The sequence below is a fragment of the Ranitomeya imitator genome, chromosome 3, assembly GCF_032444005.1.
Source record: "Ranitomeya imitator isolate aRanImi1 chromosome 3, aRanImi1.pri, whole genome shotgun sequence".
Lineage (NCBI taxonomy): Eukaryota > Metazoa > Chordata > Amphibia > Anura > Dendrobatidae > Ranitomeya > Ranitomeya imitator.
This window is the reverse complement of record NC_091284.1, coordinates 415,817,762-415,845,061: the sequence shown is the minus strand read 5'-3', so window position 1 is coordinate 415,845,061 and position 27,300 is coordinate 415,817,762. Positions and strand designations below refer to the sequence as shown.

Here is a 27,300-nt window from a genome sequence, read left to right as displayed (position 1 = left end):
ATCCTGCCCCATCTGTCTCCAGCCATGCCCCCATATCTTTCATCCTGCCCAGTGTCTCCAATCATGCCCCGTATCTCCATTCTGCCCGTGTCTCGCATTCTGCCCCAGTGTCCAGCATTCTGCCCCTGTGTCCAGCATTCTGCCCCTGTGTCCAGCATTCTGCCCCTATATCCAGCATTCTGCCCCTGTGTCCAGCTTTTTGCCCGTGTGTCCAGCTTTCTGCCCCTGTGTCCAGCTTTCTGCCCCTGTGTCCAGCATTCTGCCCCTGTGTCCAGCATTCTGCCCCTGTGTCCAGCATACTGCCCTTGTGTCCAGCGTTCTGCCCTGGGCCCCCCCGCATCGCCGCTCTCAATAAAAAAAAACAAACAAGTTCTTCTCACCTGACCGTGCTCCTGCGGTGGGCGAAGCTCTGGCTCTCTCCACGGAGTGAAGCTCGCACTCGCCGGCGACTGACAATGACGTCAGATGCCGGCGAGATGCACGCTGCGGCAGATGTCAGCTGCCAGCCTCAGATTGGCTGGCGGCTGTTAACTATTGACGTGCGGGCACGGGCCCACACGTCAATAGCGTTAAACAGCTGCAGTGCTGACGCTAAGGGCCCGGTTTAGCCTGCGGCTGCCGGTAGGGGCCCGGTGAGCAAATGAGACGGGGCCCGATGCGGGCCCCCTCTGCCCACTGGGCCCCATACGCCAGTCACGGGTGTAATGCCCTGATGGCGGCCCTGCCCACACCACTGATTGGCAGCTTTTCAGCACACTGTGCATAGGGAGAAAGCTGCCATGAGTAGTTGGGGTGGGGTTAGACTACCTGGCAGCAGGTCAAGTAGTCCTCCAGTGATAATCACCTGCTGATAAAACAATAGTTTTATAAGAACTACCCAAGGCAGTCCAGTATGTGATACATTGCTGAAATCAGGGTCTCTGCTCCAACGTTATGCTGCTTTCAGATTGTGTGGCAAAAACCTGGTTACAGATTCATTTTAATAAAAGTACAGCATGTCTTATTTATTACAACTAGTGGAAAAGAATGGAAAATGTGCTATCATGTCTAACTTTAAATGCACAATGCATCTGTGTATTTAAACATTTTTAACCCCTTACTGCCATTGGATGGGATAGTACATCCCATGGCAGTACCCCCGCTTTGATGTGGGTTCCGGCGGTGAGCCCGCATCAAAGACGGGACATGTCAGCTGTTTTGAACAGCTGACATGTGCACGCAATAGGTGCGGGCGGAATCGCGATCCACCCGCGCCTATTAGCTAGTTAAATGCCGCTGTCAAACTCTGACAGCAGCATTTAAATCATCCTTCCGGCCATCAGGCTGGAAATACGCGCACCGCTGACCCTGTCACGTGATCGGGGGTCATTGGTTCATCGGCATAACAACCAGAGGTCTCCTGGAGACCTCTGTGGTTGTTGATGCTGGATCACTATGAACGCCACCCTGTGGTCGGCGCTCATAGCAATGCTGTAATTCGACTACATAGAGGCGATTTGAGCATCGCCTCTATGTAGCAGAGCAAGTCAAGTTGTGGCAGCTTCGAGCCTCCCATGGAGACTATTGAAGCATGCCAAAACTTAAAAAAATAGTTATAAAAATATAAAAAAATTTAAAAAAATAAAAGTTTAAATCACCCCCCTTTTGCCCCATTCAAAATAAAACAATAAGAAAAAAAAATCAAACACACATGTTTGATATCGCCGCATTCAGAATCGCCCGATCTATCAATAAAAAAAGATTAACTGATCGCTTAATGGCGTTGCGAGAAAAAAATAGAGACACCAGAATTACGTTTTTTTGGTCACCGTGACATTGCATTAAAATGCAAAAACGGCCGATCAAAACAATGTATCTGCACAAAAGTGGTATCATTAGAAACGTGAGCTCGTCTCGCCAAAAATAAGCCCTCAACCAACCCCAGATCACGAAAAATGGAGACGCTACGAGTATCGGAAAATTGCTTAATTTTTTGTGTTTATTTTTTTTTTAGCAAAGTTTGGAATTTTTTTTCACCACTAAGATAAAAAAGAACTTAGACATATTTGGTGTATGAACTCGTAATGACCTGGAGAATCATAATATCAGGTCTGTTTTAGCATTTAGTGAACCTAGCAAAAAAGCCAAACAAAAAACAAGTGTGGGATTGCACTTTTTTTGCAATTTCACCGCACTTAGAATTTGTTTCCTTTTTTCTTGTACAAGACATGGTAAAACCAATGGTATCGTTCAAAAGTACAACTCGTCCCGCAAAAAAATAAGCCCTCACATGGCTATATTGACGTAAAAATAAAAACGTTATGGCTGTGTGAAAAAGAGGAGTGATAAACAAAAACGCAAAACCGAAAAAGCTCCGGGGGTTAGGGGGTTAATATTTTACCATTCTCATAAGCATCCATTCACCAGAAGAAGGACAAAAGTGTGTTCTTTTGGACTCCGTTTGACTGATATGCATCTGCATACTGTTTGTTTAGCTGTATGGGAAAGACCTGCAGACTGGCTTCACTGTAGAGCATGCCACCACAAAAACACACATAAGGCTACGTTCACACTAGCGTTGCGCCGCCCTGCGTCGGCGACGCAATGCGCGACGCACGAAAAAACGCGCACAAACGCACGCTTTGCGACGCGTGCGTCGTTTTTTGACGAGAATCGGACGCACAGAAAATGCAACTTGTTGCATTTTCTTGCGTCCGACGCTAGCGTCGTAAACGACGCAAGTGTCAAAAAACGCCACCCAAAAAACGCACGCGTCCCCTATGTTAAACATAGGGGCGCGTCGCCGCTGCGTCGCCGGCGCAACAGCGACGCACATTGGCGGAACGCCAATGTGAACGTAGCCTTACATCCAGTATACTTATTTTTTTTTTTTACAATAAATCCCTAACGTGAAATTATATTTTGATGTTTCCTAAGTGTAATTCCTGAGTATATGCACCCAACAGTTGCCATAAATGCTCTGTGTCCATAGCCTGATTTGCATTTCATCCATTGTTTCCAGCTAGCCTTACATTGGATGCTGCCTACCTTCTTATAGTGTCACCCCTACAATAAGTTGTGTGTCGTACAGTCTTCAAATACCCATACCATAAAGTGCCCCACCATAAGTGGCACACAGTACAGTCCTTAAAGCAAACCTATTAGAAGGATTGTGCTAAGTAAACTACAAGCATTGTCATGTTGCTGCTGTCACAATGATTAAAATGATACCTGGGGTGAAGAAATCCGTTTTTTGATTCTTGTGTAATCAGTGTTAGAAATTTTCAGTGAATGATATGCCCGTGCTATGGGGCGGGATTGTAGGCAGAGTCTTATCTTCCTGCTCTAAGCCAGAGAAACCAAGGAAAGACCTCCCCACAGGCCCCCCGAAACACAAACAGTATGTCTCTATGATGAGGAACACCTTTGTGCTTCAGGGCGGCCTGTGGGCAGGTTTTCCTTGGTTTCTCTGGCTTAGAGCAGGAAGATAAGACTCTGCCTACAATCCCGCCCAAAGCACACAGATTGAACAAGAACTACAAGACTGATTTCTTCACTCCAGGTGTCATTTAAATCAGTTTAACACTGCCACCCTGACAATGCCTGTAGTTTACTTAGCAAAATCCTGCTGACAGGTTTGCCTTAAATATCAGCTAGATACATTGGCCAGTGCAGTCACCACCATACACTGCCAAGATATTATACCATACTACTAAATGCTCATTCAGACTGGCGACAGCTCTCCCAACCCTACCATGACAGCTTCATATATTTCCATGAAGCTGTTATGCTTCGGTCAGGAGAGTCGCAACCAATCCATGCATTGCTGTCCAATCTTGGTGACCAAAGAAAAATTCAATACCTAAAGTAATCTAATTTATACAATATAATGTTTACAATTTCTGGTGTCACAGGCCTTGTCTAGAAGGAAATCTGAATGGTTCCCTTTAGCATGAGCAGCTTATTCACCCTGCGCAACCGCACACATCATGCATCAGAGTCCAGCCCTGCATGGTGCCCACTGTGTATATAAGCCTTAAGGTGGAGAGATCAATGTATTTTAGTCTCAGTGCCATGACTATGCTCTCCATTGTAATACTGTGTATGCTGATCATTAGGACTATTTCCTTCTGATTGATTGGCATAGTAGTTAATGCAATTATATGGATAAGGCCGGGGTCATACTTGCGAATTCAATGCGAGAAAATCGCGCGAGTCTCTCGCATCAAGTCTCGGCACTGCCGCCGGCACTCGGGACTGGAGTTTGCGGATGCATGTATTTGTATGCAGCTGAACGCTCTGTTCCCGAGTGCCGGCAACAGTGCAGGGACTTGATGTGCGAGTTTCTCGCATTGAACTCGCAAGTGTGACCCCGGCCTAATATGGATAACATATAGGCATCTCACTGTTATCATGCTCCTATCCTAGGCCATCCAGAATCCATCAGATGTGCACCTACAAGAGGAAGCATGGAGAGCTGTTTGTCCTCTTGTAGCTAAGCTAAAACGCTTCTATGAATTTTCTCTACGACTTGGTAAGTTGGTTAGTACATGGTTAGATTTACATGTTTTTTTCATGTAAAACAAAAAAATATTGCTAAAAGTGTACCTCCAATTATTTATTGAGAACATTAACATTATAGGGCAGAAGTTTGCAGAATAATCATTTTCTAAAAACATTGTTTTATAGATTCAGTCTCGGGTCCATCCCGAACATATTTATGGAGTAGGAGACAGAGGATTGATGTATCTTTTAGGTTCCTGTGTCCACTAGGCTAGCCTACATTGTAGAAGGTCATGTGATTCTACCGCAATGGACCTTTTGCTCCTGCGGTCGGAAGAGACATCATCTGCTAAACAGGTTATTTCGAACAACGTTAATTGGTTTTCAATGTAAATGCACTGAAGCAAAATGAGTTAGTAATATCCTTTAAAGTAAAGAAATAAAGAGAAGGAACAAAAAGAAAGTGAACAATCTGAATGTATAGTGAAAGTTGTTATAGTATTATATGGCTGTAACTTAACTAATGTTCTAAAATGCAAACATTTCCTCAAAAGTTTGACATTAACTTATTGTTCTTCACAGAAAACGCATTGCACAGCCTTCTAGAAGCTCTTACATCACCCCCATATGCTCCGACACAGCACCTGGAGAGAGAGCAGGCCCTGGCCAAACAGTTTGCTGAAATCCTGCACTTCACCCTCAGCTTCGATGAGCTCAAGGTATGAAGTAACCGGCCACAATGAAGATTTTATACTCGTATACTCGTTAAGTATACTCGTTACTCGGGTTTCCCCGAGCATGCTCCAAGCATTTTGGCGTGCTCGGAGATTTACTTTTCTTCGCCGCAGCTGCATGATTTACGGCTGCTAGACAGCTTGAATACATGTGGGGATTCCCTGTTTGTTAGGGAATTCCCACAGGTATTCAGCCTGTCTGGCAGCCACAAATCATGCAGCTGCGGCGATGAAAACTAAATTTCCAGGCACACCAAAATACTCGGAGACCACCCGAGCGTGCTCGGGGAAACCCGCGTAACAAGTATACTCGCTCATCACTAGAATTTATTCAATAATACTAATATTAGGTACTTTTACTTTTGTAAAAAATTAAAGTGAACCTGACTGCTGATACGTGCTACCCAATCCATGGAAAGCATGTATGAGATGCCGGCTGCGGGATTTCAGACATATATGTTTAACTCTGAAGCGCGGTGGCATTTCAGAGAAAAACATAGTTTGAAACTGAGGCAGAATTGATCCGCACCAAAGACAAGTTGACTGGTGGGTCCCTGGTGGCTTCTACCCACCCACTGCCTTGGAGTGACAGGTCTGTCGTAGCGTACCTGTACAGAGAGAGCAAAACCAAAAAACACCAGACCATATATGCATCCCCAATATAAAGTACCACGGGTGCTCGGATATACACAGGGTTCAGTGCGACCAAAGGTAAATAGAGAACCTAGAAAGATAGCACTCAAACGAACCAGTAAAGTAAAATAATCTTTATTAAATGCAAACTGAAAATAACATAAAAGTAGTAGTACACAAGGGAGTCCAGGAGATGACAAGTGGTCACCAAAAAACAGGCAATGTGGAAACCAACAGGCAGTAACACGCAGTGCATAGATAGGCATACACTACCTCCCATACAAAAGTACTGTGTATGAGCTAATCACAATAACAAGTGTCCAGAAATTAGTACAAAAGGGCAAAGTGCCAAGTATAAGCTGAACCTGCAAGATTATGTAGTGCTCCATAAAAAGAAGAAGTACAGGAGGAGTGAAACCCATAAAGAGACCATAACTTTACCTGCTGGAAACACACTGCCGACAAGCCCCTACGCGCGTTTCGGCGCAATGCCTTCTTCCGGGGGTGTGGCGTACTTCAAAAATCATGAGGTATTTAAAACGAGAAGAACCAATCAGAAAGCCCATACTGGAACGCTAATTCCATAAGCGCGCATGCGCAAACAGTAAAACTCTGAGAGCGCAAGCTGCGGAAAAAAAACAATCAGGCCACTGCTGCCAGACAGCCAAGCAGGCAGAAGCGCCTGCGCAAAAGGTCCGAGCGCTGCCATGGAAACGATGAAGGCGTCAGAAGAGAAGGCACGGGGATCGTCCGCATCCCGCCCACCGGAAAAGCGCGAGACGGACACAAACAGGATCCCCGCGTCCGACCCAAAGGAGACGCCCACACCGTTGCCCGGCAACAGAACCAAACTTCGCACTAGTGGAGGGGACCGAGAACAATAAAACCCGCATTGAAAGAAGCAGGTGAGTGATATTGTGTAAAGGCTGAATAGCCGACCAAAAAGTGCACAGTGACCAAGAATGGGTATACACAATATATATAATGAAAAACCTATATAATCTAGCCAAAGAGGCATGAGTAAAAATATACAGCAATATAAAAGCCATAAATACCATATGAGTGCACAAAAGTGCAATGTGCCAAAAAAAGGCATGTGTACATAGAAAAATACAGATCATAAATCAGCAAAAGCCAGACAAGAATATCCATATATATAAAAAAAGACAATACATTACATATACATAATAAATATACAAATATACAGAGAACAATTAAATAAATAACATACAAAAACATGCAAACAACTCGGACTCCCATGAAGGTATCAAAAAAATGTGCAAAGCAAGATATCGAAAATGTTCATTCCGCTGAAAAGGACACAGATATATTTCCTAAGCGACTGTAGAGTATTGACATCCAGAAAGGCTAAAAGAAGGTAGAAAATAAGACAATTAAAAACACATAAAAAGCCAATTTAAAAACAAGGGCTGATGATTCAAAGGAAAGAAGAGAAGCTAAGAGTTTCATTTAGGCCTCAGCGAGGTAGGGCAAGCGTAGGACCTGGTATAAGAGAGATGCCGTAAAGTGGCTACCAGGTACACATAAAATTGGCCATTTTTATGCGCTAAACGCTCTCATTTTTCATATTTCTAGTGCAGTAATGCAGTTCAAATTTCGTATTTCAAGTTTGTATGTTCTAGCGCTGCAGTGTGCTGCCTTATTTATTTAACTATATATACGAGTTGGCGACTCTAGGTTCAGCACCTGTTCACACTTAGTCTATGTTTGGATGTGCAGGTCAGGTTTTTGAAATGTATCACTCCAGGGCAACCGGCAGGGAGAAGATGCCAAGGACCCACCTGGCCGACTAGTCTCCCGTGCTGCTCAGTCTTGTCCTGTATTAAAACTATGTTCTTCTCTGAAACGCCACAACTGTTTCAGAGATAAAGGGACACTGTCACCTGGATTTGGAGGGAACAATCTTCAGCCATAGAGGCGGGGTTTTGGGGTTTTTGATTCACCCTTTCCTTACCCGCTGGCTGCATGCTGGCGGCAATATTGAATTGAAGTTCATTCTCTGTCCTCCATAGTACACGCCTGCGCAAGGCAAGATTGCACCTTGTGCAGGCATGTACTACGGAGGACAGAGAATGAACTTCAATCCATTATTGCAGCCAGCATGCAGCCAGCGGGTAAGGAAAGGGTGAATCAAAAACCCCAAAACCCCGCCTCCATGGCTGAAGATTGTTCCCTCCAAATCCAGGTGACAGTGTCCCTTTAAACATATATAGATGAAATTGTGCAGTCAGTGTCTGATACATGCTGCCCATATTAGCCTTTTGTAAATGCACCATAAGACTTTTCAGGAGAGCCCTTCTTCTCTAGCTACTTACTTTAATGTAATCACTGTAACCTAAAATGATTTCCCATACAACATGTTTCAGTTAATACTAACCATTATTACTCTTTTAGGGTATTTTTGTCTTATTATTTACTAGTCTCTCATATAATGTGCCTGTTCTTTTCCCTTAGATGACAAATCCTGCAATACAAAATGACTTTAGTTACTATAGAAGGACTGTGAGTCGCAACCGGCTGAACAATTTCCAGGTAATGTCCACCTTGTTTATGAGCTGCTCAACTTAAAGGGAATCTGTAACCAGTTTAAGCTACCCTATCTGAGAGCAGTATGATGTAGGGGCAGAGGCCATGAATCCAGCGATGTATCACTTACTTGGCTGCTTGCTTTAGTTTTGCTAAAGTCACTCTTTTATCTGTTGCAGTTCTACTAGTTCTCTGAGAGATCTAAATAATCCCACCCACACCACTGATTGGCAGAGTTCTGTGTACAGTGTGCATAGGCAGAAAGCTGCCAATCAGTGATAGGGGTGATGTTATATAGAGCTCATGAATATGGAGAACTACAATAAAGCAAGATTACTAGTCTTCTAGTTATAACGTCATGCTGATAAAGCAGTGATTTTATCAAAACTACAGCAAGCAGCCTAACACGTGACACATCGCTGCAATCTGAGTCTCGGTCTCTACATTATTAGGTGCCAAAAATTTTTTGATAGATTTCCTATATGTATGTTATTATTTCTCAGGAGTTTTCTTTGTCTATCAGGTGGACTCTGACTGTGATGTGAACAATGAGATGGCCAATCGCATGTCCCTGTTTTATGCGGATGCCACTCCTATGCTGAAAACTCTGAGCAATGCAACCACTAAGTTTGTCTCTGAGGTGAGCATAATGAGTACAAAAGCGATAACTATTAACATTGCATGGTAGTAAATTGGGATCTTCAGGTCTTATTTGCAAACAGAAAATTGTTTTAAGTAGATATATAGGTTGTATTGGATATATAGGTTTCCGGAGAGTGAGCGATGTATATACTAGCTGGAATACATCTGCTTGGGGGACCAAGTGATGCCTGGACACATAAGCTGATGATACTTAATATACTTATTGTAATTCCGTTTAGAACAAGTCTTTGCCTATTGAGGACACAACAGACTGCCTGAGCACAATGGCATGCGTGTGCAGAGTCATGCTGGAGACTCCGTAAGTACTCAGACATGATCTTGTTATAAAAGCCGATAGTCACACATACGTAGCATGTACATTCTCATCCTGTCACTGCAATCAAAAGCCTGATTGATCCACGAATAAGAGAAATGTTAGGTCCCATTCACACGTCTGAGTTGCACATACGTGTTCTATCTAAGTTAAAAATGTGGAGTTTTCAATTTAAATTTAAATATTTTAATCATAGTTTTCAGCAGATTTTTAAATATACTTTGTATTTTAACAGTGCATCATTTTCAAAATTTGTCTTTACTTTCAATGATTAACCCCTTTACCCCCAAGGGTGGTTTGCACGTTAATGACCAGGCCAATTTTTACAATTCTGACCACTGTCCCTTTATGAGGTTATAACTCCGAAACGCTTCAACGGATCCTGGTGATTCTGACACTGTTTTCTCGTGACATATTGTACTTCATGATAGTGGTAAAATTTCTTTGATAGTACCTGCGTTTATTTGTGAAAAAAACGGAAATTTGGCGAAAATTTTGAAAATTTCGCAATTTTCAAACTTTGAATTTTTATGCAATTAAATCACAGAGATATGTCACACAAAATACTTAATAAGTAACATTTCCCACATGTCTCCTTTACATCAGCATAATTTTGGAACCAATTTTTTTTTTTGTTAGGGAGTTATAAGGGTTAAAAGTTGACCAGCAATTTCTCATTTTTACAACACCATTTTTTTTTAGGGACCACGTCTCATTTGAAGTCATTTTGAGGGGTCTATATGATAGAAAATGCCCAAGTGTGACACCATTCTAAAAACTGCACCCCTCAAGGTGCTCAAAACCACATTCAAGAAGTTTATTAACCCTTCAGGTGTTTAATAGGAATTTTTGGAATGTTTAAATAAAAATGAACATTTAACTTTTTTACACAAAAAATTTACTTCAGCTCCAATTTGTTTTATTTTACCAAGGGTAACAGGAGAAATTGGACCCAAAAAGTTGTTGTCCAATTTGTCCTGAGTACGCTGATACCCCATATGTGGCAGTAAACCACTGTTTGGGCGCATGGGAGAGCTCGGAAGGGAAGGAGCGCTATTTGACTTTTCAATGCAAAATTGACAGGAATTGAGATGGGACGCCATGTTGCGTTTGGAGAGCCACTGATGTGCCTAAACATTGAAACCCCCCACAAGTGACACCATTTTGGAAAGTAGACCCCCTAAGGAACTTATCTGGATGTGTGGTGAGCACTTTGACCCACCAAGTGCTTCACAGAAGTTTATAATGCAGAACCGTAAAAATAAAAAATCATATTTTTTCACAAAAATTATATTTTTGCCCCCAATTTTTTATTTTTCCAAGGGTAAGAGAAGAAATTGGACCTCAAATGTTGTCCAATTTGTCCTGAGTACGCTGATACCCCATATGTGGCAGTAAACCACTGTTTGGGCGCATGGGAGAGCTCGGAAGGGAAGGAGCGCAGTTTGACTTTTCAATGCAAAATTGACAGAAATTGAGATGGGACGCCATGTTGCGTTTGGAGAGCCACTGATGTGCCTAAACATTGAAACCCCCCACAAGTGACACCATTTTGGAAAGTAGACCCCCTAAGGAACTTATCTAGAGGTGTGGTGAGCACTTTGACCCACCAAGTGCTTCACAGAAGTTTATAATGCAGAACCGTAAAAATAAAAAATCATATTTTTTCACAAAAATTATATTTTTGCCCCCAATTTTTTATTTTTCCAAGGGTAAGAGAAGAAATTGGACCTCAAAAGTTGTTGTCCAATTTGTCCCGAGTACGCTGATACCCCATATGTGGCAGTAAACCACTGTTTGGGCGCATGGGAGAGCTCGGAAGGGAAGGAGCGCCGTTTGACTTTTCAATGCAAAATTGACAGGAATTGAGATGGGACGCCATGTTGCGTTTGGAGAGCCACTGATGTGCCTAAACATTGAAACCCCCCACAAGTGACACCATTTTGGAAAGTAGACCCCCTAAGGAACTTATCTGGATGTGTGGTGAGCACTTTGACCCACCAAGGGCTTCACAGAAGTTTATAATGCAGAGCCATAAAAATAAAACAAAATTTTTTTCCCACAAAAATTATTTTTTAGCCCCCAGTTTTGTATTTTCCCTAGGGTAACAGGAGAAATTGGACCCCAAAAGTTGTTGTCCAATTTGTCCTGAGTACGCTGATACCCCATATGTGGGGGGGAACCACCGTTTGGGCGCATGGGAGGGTTCGGAAGGGAAGGAGCGCCATTTGGAATGCAGACTTAGATGGAATGGTCTGCAGGCGTCACATTGCGTTTGCAGAGCCCCTAATGTACCTAAACAGTAGAAACCCCCCACAAGTGACACCATTTTGGAAAGTAGACCCCCTAAGGAACTCATCTTGATGTGTTGTGAGAGCTTTGAACCCCCAAGTATTTCACTACAGTTTATAACGCAGAGCCATGCAAATAAAAAATATTTTTTTTTCCACAAAAATTATATTTTAGCCCCCAGTTTTGTATTTTTCCAAGGTTAGCAGGAGAAATTGGACCCTAAATGTTGTTGTCCAATTTGTCCTGAGTACGCTGATACCCGATATGTGGGGGGGAACCACCGTTTGGACGCATGGGAGGGCTCGGAAGGGAAGGAGCATCATTTGGAATGCAGACTTAGATGGATTGGTCTGCAGGCGTCACATTGCGTTTGCAGAGCCCCTAATGTACCTAAACAGTAGAAACCCCCCACAAGTGACCCCATATTGGAAACTAGACCCCTCAATGAACTTATCTAGATGTGTTGTGAGAACTTTGAACCCCCAAGTGTTTCACTACAGTTTATAACGCAGAGCCGTGAAAATAAAAAATCTTTTTGTTTTCCCACAAAAATTATTTTTTAGCCCCCAGTTTTGTATTTTCCCAAGGGTAACAGGAGAAATTGGTCCACAAAAGTTGTTGTCCAATTTGTCCTGAGTACGCTGATACCCCATATGTTGGGGTAAACCCCTGTTTGGGCACACAGGAGAGCTCGGAAGGGAAGGAGCACTGTTTTACTTTTTCAACGCAGAATTGGCTGGAATTGAGATCGGACGCCATGTCGTGTTTGGAGAGCCCCTGATGTGCCGAAACAGTGGAAACCCCCCAATTATAACTGAAACCCTAATCTAAACACACCCCTAACCCTAATTCCAACGGTAACCCTAACCACACCTCTAACCCTGACACACCCCTAACCCTAATCCCAACCCTATTCCCAACTGTAAATGTAATCTAAACCCTAACCCTAACTTTAGCCCCAACCCTAACTGTAGCCCCAACCCTAACCCTAACCCTAGCCCTAACCCTAGCCCTAACCCTAGCCCTAACCCTAACCCTAGCCCTAACCCTAGCCCTAACCCTAGCCCTAACCCTAGCCCTAACCCTAACCCTAACCCTAGCCCTAACCCTAGCCCTAACCCTAGCCCTAACCCTAACCCTAGCCCTAGCCCTAACCCTAGCCCTAACCCTAGCCCTAGCCCTAACCCTAGCCCTAACCCTAGCCCTAACCCTAGCCCTAGCCCTAACCCTAGCCCTAACCCTAGCCCTAATGGGAAAATGGAAATAAATACATTTTTTTTATTTTTCCCTAACTAAGGGGGTGATGAAGGGGGGTTTGATTTACTTTTATAGCGAGTTTTTTTAGCGGATTTTTATGATTGGCAGCCATCACACACTGAAAGACCCTTTTTATTGCAAAAAATATTTTTTGCAATACCACATTTTGAGAGCTATAATTTTTCCATATTTTGGTCCACAGAGTCATGTGAGGTCTTGTTTTTTGCGGGACGAGTTGACGTTTTTATTGAAAACATTTTTGGGCACGTGACATTTTTTTATCGCTTTTTATTCCGATTTTTGTGAGGAAGAATGACCAAAAGCCAGCTATTCATGAATTTCTATTGGGGGAGGCGTTTATACCGTTCCGCGTTTGCTAAAATTGATAAATCAGTTTTATTCTTCGGGTCAGTACGATTACAGCGATACCTCATTTATATCATTTTTTTATGGTTTGGTGCTTTTATACGATAAAAACTATTTTACAGAAAAAATAATTATTTTTGCATCGCTTTATTCTCAGGACTATAACTTTTTTATTTTTTTGCTGATGATGCTGTATGGCAGCTCTTTTTTTGCGGGACAATATGACGCTTTCAGCGGTACCATGGTTATTTATATCTGTTTTTTTGATCGCGTGTTATTCCACTTTTTGTTCGGCGGTATGATAATAAAGCGTTGTTTTTTGCCTCGTTTTTTTTTTTCTTACGGTGTTTACTGAAGGGGTTAACTAGTGGGACAGTTTTATAGGTCGGGTCGTTACGGACGCGGCGATACTAAATATGTGTACTTTTATTGGTTTTTTTTTTTTATTTAGATGAAGAAATGTATTTATGGGAATAATATTTTTTTTTTTTTTCATTATTTTGGAATATTTTTTTTTATTTTTTTTACACATTTGGAAAAATTTTTTTTTACTTTTTTACTTTGTCCCAGGGGGGGACATCACAGATCAGTGATCTGACAGTTTGCACAGCACTCTGTCAGATCACTGATCTGACATGCAGCGCTGCAGCCTTCACAGTGCCTGCTCTAAGCAGGCTCTGTGAAGCCACCTCCCTCCCTGCAGGACCTGGATCCGCGGCCATCTTGGATCCGGGGCTCGAGCAGGGAGGGAGGTGAGGAGACCCTCGCAGCAACGCGATCACATCGCGTTGCTGCGGGGGGCTCAGGGAAGCCCGCAGGGAGCCCCCTCCCTGCGCGGTGCTTCCCTGCACCGCCGGCACATCGCGATCATCTTTGATCGCGGTGTGCCAGGGGTTAATGTGCCGGGGGCGGTCCGTGACCACTCCTGGCACATAGTGCCGGATGTCAGCTGCGATAAGCAGCTGACACCCGGCCGCGATCGGCCGCGCTCCCCCCGTGAGCGCGGCCGATCGGCTATGACGTACTATCCAGGGTCAGATAAGCCCAGGGCACCTCGACGGGATAGTACGTCTAAGGTCACAGAGGGGTTAAAGACATTTCTGTTCATGTGTATGGACAATGATGTACTGATTTGACACAGGTCTCCCACTCTGAACTCAACTATCTCACATACAGTGGGGGAAATATGTATTTGATCCCTTGCTGATTTTGTAAGTTTACCCACTGACAAAGACATGAACAGTCTATAATTTTAAGGGTAGGTTAATTTTAATATTGAGAGGTAGAATATGAAAAATAAAAGTCAGAAAATCACATTGTATAAATTATATAAATTTATTTGCATTTTGCAGTGAGAAATAAGTATTTGATCCCCTACCAACCATTAAGCGTTCTGGCTCCTACAAACCATTTAGACGCTTCTAATCAACTCATTACCTGCATTAAAGACAGCTATCTTACATAGTCACCTTTATAAAAGACTCCTGTCCACAGACTCAATTAATCAGTCAGACTCTAACCTCTACAACATAGGCAAGACCAAAGAGCTTTATAAGGATGTCAGTGACAAGATCATAGACCTGCACAGAGCTAGAATGGGCTACAAAACCATACATAAGACGCTGGGTGAGAAGGAGACAACTGTTGGTGCAATAGTAAGAAGATGAAAGAAATACCCCTGCCATGATCCTCTACACGTTTTCCCAATCATTATATCCTCATACCCATTCATCCAGCGCCCACTTCCCCCGGTCCCTCTACCTGGAGCACTATAGAACACACGCTCCTTCTGCAACAAACTGTCCATTTTCCATGACCTCTTCATCACCAACAAATTCTCCTTCCTTGGCATCACTGAAACCTGACTCATCCCCTCTGACTCAGCCTCTCCAGCTGCACTTTCCTATGGCGGATTCCACCTCTCTCACACCCCTCGCCCCAGCAATAAATGCGGTGGAGGAGTTGGCTTGCTCCTATCAGATACCTGCTCCTTTACCCCAATCCCGCAGCGCTACCACCCTCTGCTACTCTTTCCTCGTTTGAGGTGCATTCCGTCCGCATCTATTCCCCCTCCAACCTCCAGCTGGCTATCATCTACTACCCCCCAGAACTAGCCATCTCCACGTTTCTTGACCACTTCACCAACTGGCTACTTCACTTCCTCTCTGCTGACATCCCCACTATCATCATGGGTGACTTCAATATCCCCATTGACACTTCCACCTCATCTGCCTCTAAACTTTTATCACTCAATGCCTCCTTCAGCCTCACTCAATGGTCCTCTGCGGCCACTCACAAAGATGGTCACACACTGGACCTTATCTTTACCTGCTTCAGTTTCCTTACTAATCTCACTAACTCACCCCTCCCCCTATCTGACCCCAACCTACTGACATTCTCTTCCCTCTCCTCTCCTAGTGCACAACCCCCACTCCATAAACTCAATCACTCTCAAAGAAATCTCAAACACCTCAATTTACAATCACTCTCTGAGTCCCTTCTCCCTCTTACAGACATAGCTTCCCTTCATGACACAGATGCTGCTGCCACTTTTATAACACCACAATAACAGCAACACTCAATTCGGCTGCCCCCCTCATGCATACCCAAACTTGTACAATCAACAGGCAGCCCTGGCTGACCAGCCTGACCAAAGAACTGAGACGGGCTTCCAGGGTTGCTGAGCGGAGTTGGAAGCGATCCCACTCTGCCGACCACTTTATTGCATACAAGCAGTCCCTCGCCAGCTTCAAGTCCATGCTCACTGCCACAAAACAAACTTACTTCTCATCTCTCATATCCTCCCTGTCTCACAATCCTAAACAGCTTTTCAACACTTTCAATTCTCTACTCTGTCTGCAAACACCTCCTCCCTCTCCTCTGATTTCTGCTGAAGACTTTGCCTCTTTCTTTAAACAGAAGGTTGATATGATCAGAGAAAGCTTTGGCCCGCAGCACCCAATGCCACTCTTAGCTGCTCAACCCTGTTCCTCCAAAACCAGCTTCTCCACCATAACAGAAGATCAGCTCTCCACCCTCCTGTCAAGATCACATCTCACCACTTGCACACTCGACCCGCTCCCGTCCCACCTTATCCCAAACCTCGCCACAGTCTTCATCCCAACCCAAACACACCTCTTCAACCTCCTACTCACAACTGGTGTCCTCCCCTCATCCGTCAAGCATGCCTTGATCATTCCCATTCTCAAAAAGCCCTCCCTCGACCCATCCTCTGTGTCTAGCTGTCACCCGATATCTCTTCTCCCTTATGCCTCAAAACTACTGGAACAGCATATCCGTCTTGAACTGTCCTCCCACCTCTCCTCCTGCTCCCTCTTTGACCGGTTACAATCTGGCTTCCGACCCCTTCACTCAACTGAAACTGCCCTAACTAAAGTCACCAATGACCTACTAACCACCAAGAGCAAGCGACACTACTCTGCCCTCTTTCTCTTGGACCTGTCTTCTGCCTTTGACACTGTGGACCATTCCATCCTGCTATAGATTCTAGCATCTCTTGGCATCACAGACTTAGCCCTATCCTGGATCTTGTCATATCTAACAGACTGAACATTCAGTGTGTCCCTCTTCCACACCACCTCCTCAACTTGCCCCTTGTCTGTCGGTGTTCCTCAAGGCTCAGTTCTAATACCCCTACTCTTCTCCATCTACACCTTCGGCCTCAGACAGCTCATAGATTCCCACGGTTTGCAGTATCATCTCTACGCCGATGACACGCAGATCTACCTATTTGGACCTGACCTCAACTCCTTACTCACCAAAATCCTACACTGTCTGTCTGCTATCTCAGCCTTCTTATCTGCTCACTTCCTAAAACTAAACATGGACAAAACAGAATTCATCATCTTTCCCCATCTCACTCTACCCCTCCACCAGTCCTATCCATCAATGTCAATGGCTGCTCACTTTCCCCAGTCCCACATGCTCGGTGCCTCGGGGTGATCCTCGACTCTGCCCTCTCTTTCAAGCCACACATCCAAGCACTTGCTTCCTCCTGCCGTCTCAAACTGAAACATATTTCCCAGATCCGCGTATTCCTTGACACGAAACCACAAAAACACTAGTGCACGCCCTTATCATCACCCACCTTGACTGCTGCAACCTCCTACTCTATGGCCTATCCTCTAGCACTCTGGCACCACTCCAATCCATCCTTCATTCTGCTGCCAGACTAATCTACCTGTCTCCCCGCTATTGCCCAGCCTCTCCCCTATGCCAAGCCCTTCACTGGATTCCTATCGTCCAGAGACTCCAGTTTAAAACCCTTATTATTACATACAAAGCCATCCACAACCTGTCTCCTCCATACATCTATGACATGGTCTCTCGGTACTTACCTTCACACAACCTTCGATCCTCACAAGATTTCCTTCTCTACTGCCCTCTTATCTCTTTTTCCCACAACCGCATCCAAGACTTCTCTCGTGCTTCCCTTATACTCTGGAACTCTCTACCCCAACACATCAGACTCTCGCCTACCACGGAAACCTTCAAAAAGAACCTGAAGACTCACCTCTTCCGACAAGCCGCAGCCTGCAGTGTTCCTCAACCTACTGAATCACCACACAACCAGCTCTACTCTCTCCTAGTGTATCCTCAAAATGACAAAATGTCAATCGACATCGATCTGGGGTATCCATGCAAAATCTTACCTCGTGGGGTATGCTTGATCATGAGGAAGGTGAGAGATCAGCCTAAAACTACAGGGGGGAACTTGTTAATGATCTCAAGGCAGTTAGGACCACAGTCACCAAGAAAACCATTGGTAACACATTACGCCGTGAAGGTTTAAAATCCTGCAGTGCCCGCAAGGTCCTCTTGCTCAAGAAGGCACATGTGCAGGCCTGTCTGAAGTTTGCCAATGAACACCTGCAGTGTCATACTGGGATGCCTAAATATAGGTATTGGCCTGCACTCTGTATTGAGTCGGGGTGCTGGTGCGACAGACCATCGGGTCTAATATCAGTATAATGTGAAATCCACCGCACTCCCTATGTGGAATATCTTAAAGCAGAAATGTAACTTTTGAAATTTGCTAATTTATTCAAATAAAGAAATAACATTGAATCAAAACACAAGGCAATTGTCACAAATTGTGTATGCGACTCAGAATGGTGACGTTTCGACCCTCCCGGGTCTTACTCTAGGGTCGCACTAAGTCCAGGTTTAAGTAGAAAATAAATAGAAAAGACGTTGTCCCTGTGATGTCCAGGGGCAGGTATTGCTTTCTAATGAGAGTAGCCTAATGAATGATACGTCTTTAGGTGCAACCTTAAAGAAAAAAGACAACGGTACAACAGCGTCTTGCTGATAGATTGATGGTGAATACGGTCCACGAGATAAACTGTATATGGATACTGCCTTAATAAGAAATAATGAAGGTGCATCTACATCTCGTTGGTGGTGGGACCATAAATATAGCCTAAAGGGGGGTCCGTATATAGGTATAGCCTTGAAAAACGTTTACAAGACGTAGACGCGTCGCCGTTTTTCAAGGCTATACCTATATACGGACCCCCCTTTAGGCTATATTTATGGTCCCCACCACCAATGAGATGTAGATGCACCTTCATTATTTCTTATTAAGGCAGTATCCATATACAGTTTATCTCGTGGACCGTATTCACCATCAATCTATCAGCAAGACGCTGTTGTACCGTTGTCTTTTTTCTTTAAGGTTGCACCTAAAGACGTATCATTCATTAGGCTACTCTCATTAGAAAGCAATACCTGCCCCTGGACATCACAGGGACAACGTCTTTTCTATTTATTTTCTACTTAAACCTGGATTTAGTGCGACCCTAGAGTAAGACCCGGGAGGGTCGAAACGTCACCATTCTGAGTCGCATACACAATTTGTGACAATTGCCTTGTGTTTTGATTCAATGTTATTTCTTTATTTGAATAAATTAGCAAATTTCAAAAGTTACATTTCTGCTTTAAGATATTCCACATAGGGAGTGCGGTGGATTTCATATTATACTGGGATGCCAACAGCCGATCAGCGACATTGACTTTGAGGGGGCTCTCTTTTCACCTGCACACAAATATTACGCTACTCTCATTCACAAATTGACCTATATCTCTATATAATAATAAACTGGGTAGTTTGCTTAAGGAATGATGATATACCATACTTTTCACATGTAAAGCGTCATGGAATAAATGGCGCTATAAAAATGTATAATAATAATAATACTGCTTTTTTCTGTATAGAGTGAATCAAGTGAATTATGCCAAGTACTGCTCATACAGTGGGGTTGGAAGCCCAGGTCTGTGCAGGGGCCCACCGGGGGATTCCCCTGTTACCCTATGGGCCAGTTTGAGCTTGAACACCTGGATGGCTCTGTGTGTGATTGGGAGAAGGTGCTGTGGTCAGATGAGGCAAAAATCGAGGTTTATGGCATTAACTCAACTCACCGTCTTTGGAGGAAGAGAAATGCTGTCTATGACCCAAAGAACATCAACCCCACTATCAAGCATGAAGGTGGAAACATTATGTTTTGGGGATGTTTCTCTGCTAAGGGCACATGACTACTTTACCGCATCAATGGGAGAATGGATGGAGCCATGTACCGTAAAATCCTGAATGACAACTTCCTTCCCTCCGCCAGGACATTAAAAATGGGTCGTGGTTGGGTCTTTCAGCAAGACAATAACCCAAAGCATACACTCAAGGCAACAAAGGAGTAGCTCAAAAAGAAGCACATTAAGGTCATGGCGTGGCCTAGCCAGTCTCCAGACCTTAATTCCATAGAAAACTTATGAAGGAAGTTGAAGCTCCGAGTTGCCAAGCGACAGCCTCAAAATCTTAATGATTTAGAGATGATCTGCAAAGGGGAGTGGACCGAAATTCCTCCTGACATGTGCGCAAACCTCATCATCAAATACAAAAAACGTCTGACTGCTGTGCTTGCCAACAAGGGTTTTGCCACCAAGTATTAAGTCTTGTTTGCCAGAGGGATCAAATACTTATTTCTCACTGAAAAAATGCAAATACATTTATATAATTTATACAATGGGATTTTCTGGATTTTATTTTTGAAATTCTGTCTCTTAATGTTAAAATTAACCTACCCTTAAAATCATAGACTGTTCATGTCTTTGTCAGTGGGCAAACTTATAAAATCAGCAAGGGATCAAATACTTATTTCCCACACTGTATGCCTTTGAGGCTGGCAAGTGCACCATTGTCAGTACACATCTGAGCTCGCTGAAACAACTGATGATTCTCTCTCCCGAGAGAATCTGATCAATTACGGTAAAGACACTCGGCTCAAACTATGATCAGAGTTTGAGCCAAGTGGCAGTTTACTGTGATCCAATTCTCTCAGATGACATCCGAGTGTAGTCTGATGTTTTACACGCACCCATAGACTTGAATGGGTGAAAAAAAATCAGATTTGCAGAGCCACTCGCAACATGCAGCGACTGTTATCTAATTGGCATAAGACAAAAAATGTAGATCTGCACTGCCCCATAGGATAACCGGTCTGAGTGCTATCCGATAAAACATCAGATAGCACTCATCCAAGTTATACAATCGTGTGAGTGAGCCCTAATACTGTGCGTTTGTTCCAATTTTATCCAATCAAAGCAATCTGTTGTCAGCAAAACAACCTAGACTTGTACAGTCTATAATGACATATTATAAAAAATAGAACTGATGGACTTACTGCAGCTCACATATAATTCTAGCTCTGAAAAGGTTTACAGCCTTTCCATGAAAAGAACAAATTTTTCATCCACTGACAGCAAGCAAAAATCTTAAAAATTGTGAAATTAATATTTTTTTTATAGGAAGCTTCTCCCCTCCTTGTGTGCATATAATTTATTAGGCAATATAAAGCAGATGTGAATTGACATTAGAAGGCCTGTCCTATTAAGAAAACAGCTTTCACATTCCCTATGAAAATCACAAAGCAGAGTCCCCCTTTTAGGTACGTCCCTTTAAAAGCTAGGGACCCCCCAGAAATAAACTTTTTTTCTTCATCATGGTTTCAGCTGCCAGACCACACAATGGGATTATTGTGTAAGATGCTATTCATTTTATTTTTTTCCTTCACCGCAGAGGGTACCGCAGCAGATTTACCAGCACTGAGACACTTCTGTTCTGTATGAGAGTGATGGTCGGCGTTATCATTCTGTATGATCATGTGCATCCTGTTGGAGCATTTGCAAAAACCTCCAAAATTGATGTAAGTATATGACATTTTGCAGTTCACTCAGGATTACTAAATTTATTGTATTTTTTTTTCTTGACAACTAATACAAAAATGACAGACAGCCAATATACAGACTCATTGTAAAACCATAATCATAAAGTTCTGGATGGTCAGCAACCCTGATGTAAACCCTCTTACAGTCAACCGAACATGCCGATAGAGGCAGTGTAATGGGGTCCCAGGCAGATTATGTCAGGAGAGTTAAGGATCTGGCATGTAGGATTTTGGACAGCCGATTCTTTTGTTTTTTGCCTCCATAGATGTCTAGCATAGGATATCTGAGAGAGAAAACGGGAGTGCTTCTATGTATGGGAGGGACGGCCGTTATAGCTGCTGCCAATTGCCCGAACCATCGTTTGAGTATGAGTTTACCACTGTATAAGCTGTGACACGACAATTAAAGTTAGCTCTATGCATATGTTTCCAATGATGGGAATTTGTTCGCACCTTCGTTACTGAATTGAGGCTTCTTTTACATTTTCCTTGGGCATTACTAATTAAATTAATCATCTTAGATAAAAGCACATGGGCGGCCATGCTTATAAATAATATTGCAGGGGTGGAGATTGGGAGAAAAAGGGCCCCTGTGTAAGAATTGTGTGCAGGACCCCACCCTAAGGCCCCCTTCATATGTCCGTGTTTCCAGTACATGAGGTATCTCCGTTTTTTTCTCGGACCCATTGTAAGTAATGCTACTGTGGGGCACATAACCGTGTTTTTACACGGACCATGTGTCTCTATAAACTACACGGAGTTATGTCAATTTTCTACTGGCAACACGGATGATAAGTGCTAATACAAGTCTTTGGGTCCATGTAAACCAAGTACAGCATACGGATGGGATCCGTGCGCCATCCATGTGCTGTACCTGTTTAACATTGCAAAGTGTAGGAGAAACTTTGTAATTTCTTTTTCTCATGTTATACCAGAAAAATACTGATGACATACAGACAGCACACTGATGACAAACTAGCGACACACTGATATCACACTGATGACAAACTGACGACAAACTGACGTCACACTGATGACACATTGACGACACACTGATGACAAACTGGTGACACACCGATGACAAGCTTGGCGACAAACTGATGTCACACTGATGACACACTGACGACAAACTGACGTCACACTGATGACACATTGACGACACACTGATGACAAACTGGTGACACACCGATGACAAACTTGGCGACAAACTGATGTCACACTGATGACAAACTGACGTCACACTGATGACACATTGACGACACACTGATGACAAACTAGCGACAAACTGACGTCACACTGATGACACACTGATGACAAACTGACGACACGCTGATGACAAACTGATATCACAATGATGACAAACTGATATCACACTGATGACAAGCTAACGACACGCTGATGACAAACTAGCGACACACTGATGACACATTGACAACACACAGACGACATACTGATGACACACTGATGACACACGAATGACATACAGGTGACACCAATACTGTTTTTTCTTTACCGGTTTTACACGGACGAGTGAAGGAGGCCTAACGGAGACAGCTCAATGATATCCAGCAGTCTCATTGAGAATGAATAGATCAGAGGTGCACATGCTCGACCTCTGCTTCATACCATATGGGGATTCTTCAGAGCCCCTTCTCAAAATCGCTGTGAGTCCTTGTGGGTGTTATTCCTCTGGTACAAACACTTTAACTTCCTGGGGTCATAAGTTACCTAATGCACTGGTGGAGCCCAAGTGCAAAAATCTTTTATTTTTAAAAATATTGTTGGAAAGGTTCCCCCTTCTTCTCCACAGGTTGCACAGGCTACATGTCCGCCCATGCTCTAATGCTATGAAGAAATTAGAAAGATATTTATACAGGGAACATATTAGAAGGCTGGTCACAAATTGATATAAGTATTTCCAGCTCAAATAATCAAAAAGCATATAAATGTTATTAATATTTCATAAATGGTGCATATGACGATAAACATATGTAAAAAGAATTTGTATCAATCTCTAGGTGTCTCTACTAATTATAAATATGTATGTGACTGAGATGCTGACAGCTCTAGAATAATAATTAAATGATATATTTATTACTTACATTATAAAACACTATTTCTTATTATACCAGGCGTCACAGAAATCAGTGCTAAAGTAAATATGGGTGAGGGATCTAATAAATGGAATTACTGGAGCATGTGAGTGATGTCAGATGTGTGATTGATGCTGGTACATCTTACCACTAATTCATCATTCCAGCAGTGGCACTATGGAAATAACTAACCCGCTACATGAGCACCATCTGAGGATGCTGCATGTAGTGCCTACTGACTGTCCTCACATGACCGGAAAGGAGTCGCCTCCCGCTGGTTTCTGTTCTGTCAGTCATGGGTTTCAAGATCAGATCTTATCAACATAAGGCTATTTTAACACTTTAAGCGTTGTTCAATTTTACGCTTTACTGCAGCTGAACTCATGGGGCATGATTCATTATTTGTGCGTTATTTTAAGTCCATTTTCCTTTTTTTGTCCTTCGTCTTGTGTCATTGACATTTTTTACACTAACTTATTCCTAGTTCATGAATTTTTACTCAAAATAAAAAAGAAATGTTCTTTATTTTTGGCTTTCAACTGTTTTATTACATTTTAGAGCAAAAATTGCACGTTTTGTTAAAAAAAAATATCTGGCATACCTAATATCACTCCAGTGGGTAACAGGAGTACATTCGTGTCCCTTTTTTGAGACTTTTTGAGAAGTCGCAAGTGATGAATCATCTAAAAACATCAGGAAACCCCAAAACTCACTCTCAGTGGCAAACATAATAAAAAAAAAATAGGTGAATACATAGAAAATAGACTTTAGATAACTAAAACAGGCGAAAAGTTCCAGAAACTAGAAAAAAAAAGCGTAAATGCAAAAATGATCTTCACTGCTAAAGACACGAGTCAATTGAAGTAAAAGTTTTCTTTTTTTGTATTTTTTTGGTAAAGTAAAGCTCATTGACTGTCTATGTGTTTTAACATACTATAGAAAATAAATAGTTTTTATGGTTCGTTGTCAAAATCATATCTTGGGTCCATTTTGAGTTTCTTTTGCCAAAGTTTAGCTTTCTTCACTCTATTGGTGTCCAACATTGTTGTAAAAACAAGAAAAAAAAAGCTATGGAATAGGAAGCTCAGATGCAACTATGTGAATATTCTCATACAATTTATTTAGGCTGGTAATATAAATCTCATATCTACGTATCCATTTATCTTGTTTATAGATGAAAGGCTGTATCAAGGTGCTAAAAGACCAGCCATCAACAAGCACAGAAGGTCTACTCAATGCTCTCAGGTATGCACAGTGTCTCGGCACCAGATCAATATTGTCTAGTTTTTGCCTAATTTTATTCCCTCTGCTACCCTGAGTAATCCATTTTTTTTTTTTTTAAATCCGCCATATGGTTCCAGAGATATAAGAATTTTTATTTAGTGCAAATTTTTACGGTCTTTACGAGAGGGTGTTGGTCACAGTATTCCTTGGGGACGTGTATTTAGGATGCTCTGCATTATTACTTTGTAAGCAACACCCCTTGTAAAGAATACAAAAATTATCACTACATGAAAAGATCCATATATATGGAACTGTATGTTGGATTCGAAAAAAAATCTACTGGGGAGCAGCGGGAATTAAATAAAAACAAAAAAAGGCCACTTTTGGTCTGGAGACAGGACCTTTTCAATTAGACTAATGTCGGCCAATCCCAACAATATTGATGGATTTGGTGGAGGCTTCCAGATGATCTTGGGGGACACAAGTATCTGGCGTGCCAAATTTCAGATAGCTGATCCTTTGATTCTCTAAGAGATAAGCTGCCGCTAAAAATGTCTCTCATGAAGGACAAAGGAGTGTCCTCTTTGCAAGACAATGCAATGAGGAGTTGGGCTTTCAGCTAAATGACCCAACAGCTATCTAAAGTGTGATGGGGGCTTTACAGTAGTAACTTGGCTAGAGACCATAAAAAGGCCATGTTTCATGACAACTCTTCTGTTTATTTTTTAGATATACAACCCGTCACCTCCATGACGACACCACATCTAAACAGATCAGAGCTCTCCTACAATGAGCCATTGCATGTGTCCCCATGCACCAACACTGTGTAAGAGAGAAGATGGGCTCTGTTCCTAATCGATCAAATGCCTTGACCCTGCATCTAATGTAGTGAGGTTGTGAACATCAATGATCCTTGAAAAGGCCTTTATCAGTGCTTCACTGTGGTCTGTGTTCATGACTTTACTACAGAGTACCAGAGCCATCCATGTCCCTACAGGTCAATTACTGTTCTGCAAAGACATCTGCAACTATTTCTGTACAATAGCTTTACAACGTATACAATCTCCATGCATTGCCCCTTGCTGCATATGCGAAAGGGCTAAATCTATATTTATGGGTCAGTAACTGTCACTGTAATTTAAGGAGGAATCTCAAGTTTCGTATTGGTGTCCACAGCCATGTCACAACTACGTCCTCCATAGTCCTCCGCACAGCACAGAGTTCTGTGGTTATTCTTTGAGCCCTTTATAGTCCTATGTATGAATACAACTCTGAGTCATCATTTTCCTAAAAGCAAGGTACAATATGTTGGATGGCCAGTGAGCAGACACAAATGGAAGACCTGCGAGTGCTGGGCACACTATAATAAACAGCGCAGTATGACGAGTTGTATATATACCTACAAGCACACTATGTCCAGCGTTTTCCATGTTATTCGCAATATGTTGGTTGGTGATAAGGCCTCGTCTTTAAACCTGGATCAAGAATTTCAACCAAAAACAGAAATATGCACAAAAATCCATCATCGAGTAGAATAGTGGATTATGCCATCCCCCAGCCTGTTCTACATATATATGTGCGTGTGCGTGTGTGGACACTGTATATATCAAAGTCATGTAATTTCGTGTTACACGTGCCGAGATGTAACATTTGTCAGAGTACAAAGAATACACGAACATGGACACTCTTACAAGGACTCCTGCCGGGCTCTGTGGGTCGCGAGACATTAAAGCTTCTCTCTGATGGTTCCTCTTATAAATCTAATTCAATAAAATGTCCTGTTCTGGTCGGTGGTGTCTGATGAAATCCTCTGCTCGCTATCGCAGCTAAAAGTGGGTGCATTAAACCAAACACCAGCAGGGTGCAGCATGGTCCAAAGATATGAAAATATAGATTTCAATATACTTTTGTGAATAAACAATGCTAAAATATACTGAACCAACTAAACTGCAGATGTATAGGACTCCAACAAAATAAAGCAGTCATTCAATCTAAACATTCATTAAAATGATCCCTGTACAAAATTCTGCAGCAATCCGAAAAAGCGGTTTTATTTTACTTTTTTTATTTCTAAAAAACAATACCACACCCTCCACTGTATAATATTACACAGAGCTACCATTATATAGCATTATTTAGCAATTATCCATGAACCGCTCCCCAAGTATACCTCCTACAAGGCAAAGATGAATCTGATTCAATGTGGGAAATTCTGAGGGGTTTTAAAAAAAAGAAAAAAAATTGTTGGGAGTCGCCTATGAGCCAAATTAAAGAAACTGTTCAAAGTCTATGATAGAGATGTTGGTTTTAACATTGAGATATGGTTCTTTCATTGAAATTTTATTGACAATAGTTATGCAAATAAATGTCAGCGCTCGTTCACACGGTCACATTATTTTTTCTATTTTGCATAAGGGGTAAGGTATCTCCTTGTGAAGAGTGATATGTCAGGTCTG

At 42.6% G+C, this 27,300-nt stretch overlaps 1 protein-coding gene across 11 annotated transcripts in view; it reads left to right on the top strand.

Moving 5' to 3' along the window:
- Nucleotides 1-26,633, top strand: part of LOC138670121 (CYFIP-related Rac1 interactor A-like) — a 132,584-nt gene extending 105,951 nt beyond the window's left edge. For all 11 annotated transcript variants that reach the window (XM_069757166.1, XM_069757169.1, XM_069757161.1 and 8 more), the window contains 8 exons: nucleotides 4,408-4,513; nucleotides 5,065-5,201; nucleotides 8,325-8,402; nucleotides 8,920-9,036; nucleotides 9,278-9,357; nucleotides 21,380-21,506; nucleotides 24,795-24,865; nucleotides 25,574-26,633. In XM_069757166.1, coding sequence (XP_069613267.1) covers nucleotides 4,408-4,513; nucleotides 5,065-5,201; nucleotides 8,325-8,402; nucleotides 8,920-9,036; nucleotides 9,278-9,357; nucleotides 21,380-21,506; nucleotides 24,795-24,865; nucleotides 25,574-25,637 — 780 coding nt within the window. In that variant the 3' untranslated portion in view covers nucleotides 25,638-26,633. The remainder of the gene's footprint in view (nucleotides 1-4,407; nucleotides 4,514-5,064; nucleotides 5,202-8,324; nucleotides 8,403-8,919; nucleotides 9,037-9,277; nucleotides 9,358-21,379; nucleotides 21,507-24,794; nucleotides 24,866-25,573) is intronic.
- Nucleotides 26,634-27,300: the final 667 nt, after the last annotated feature.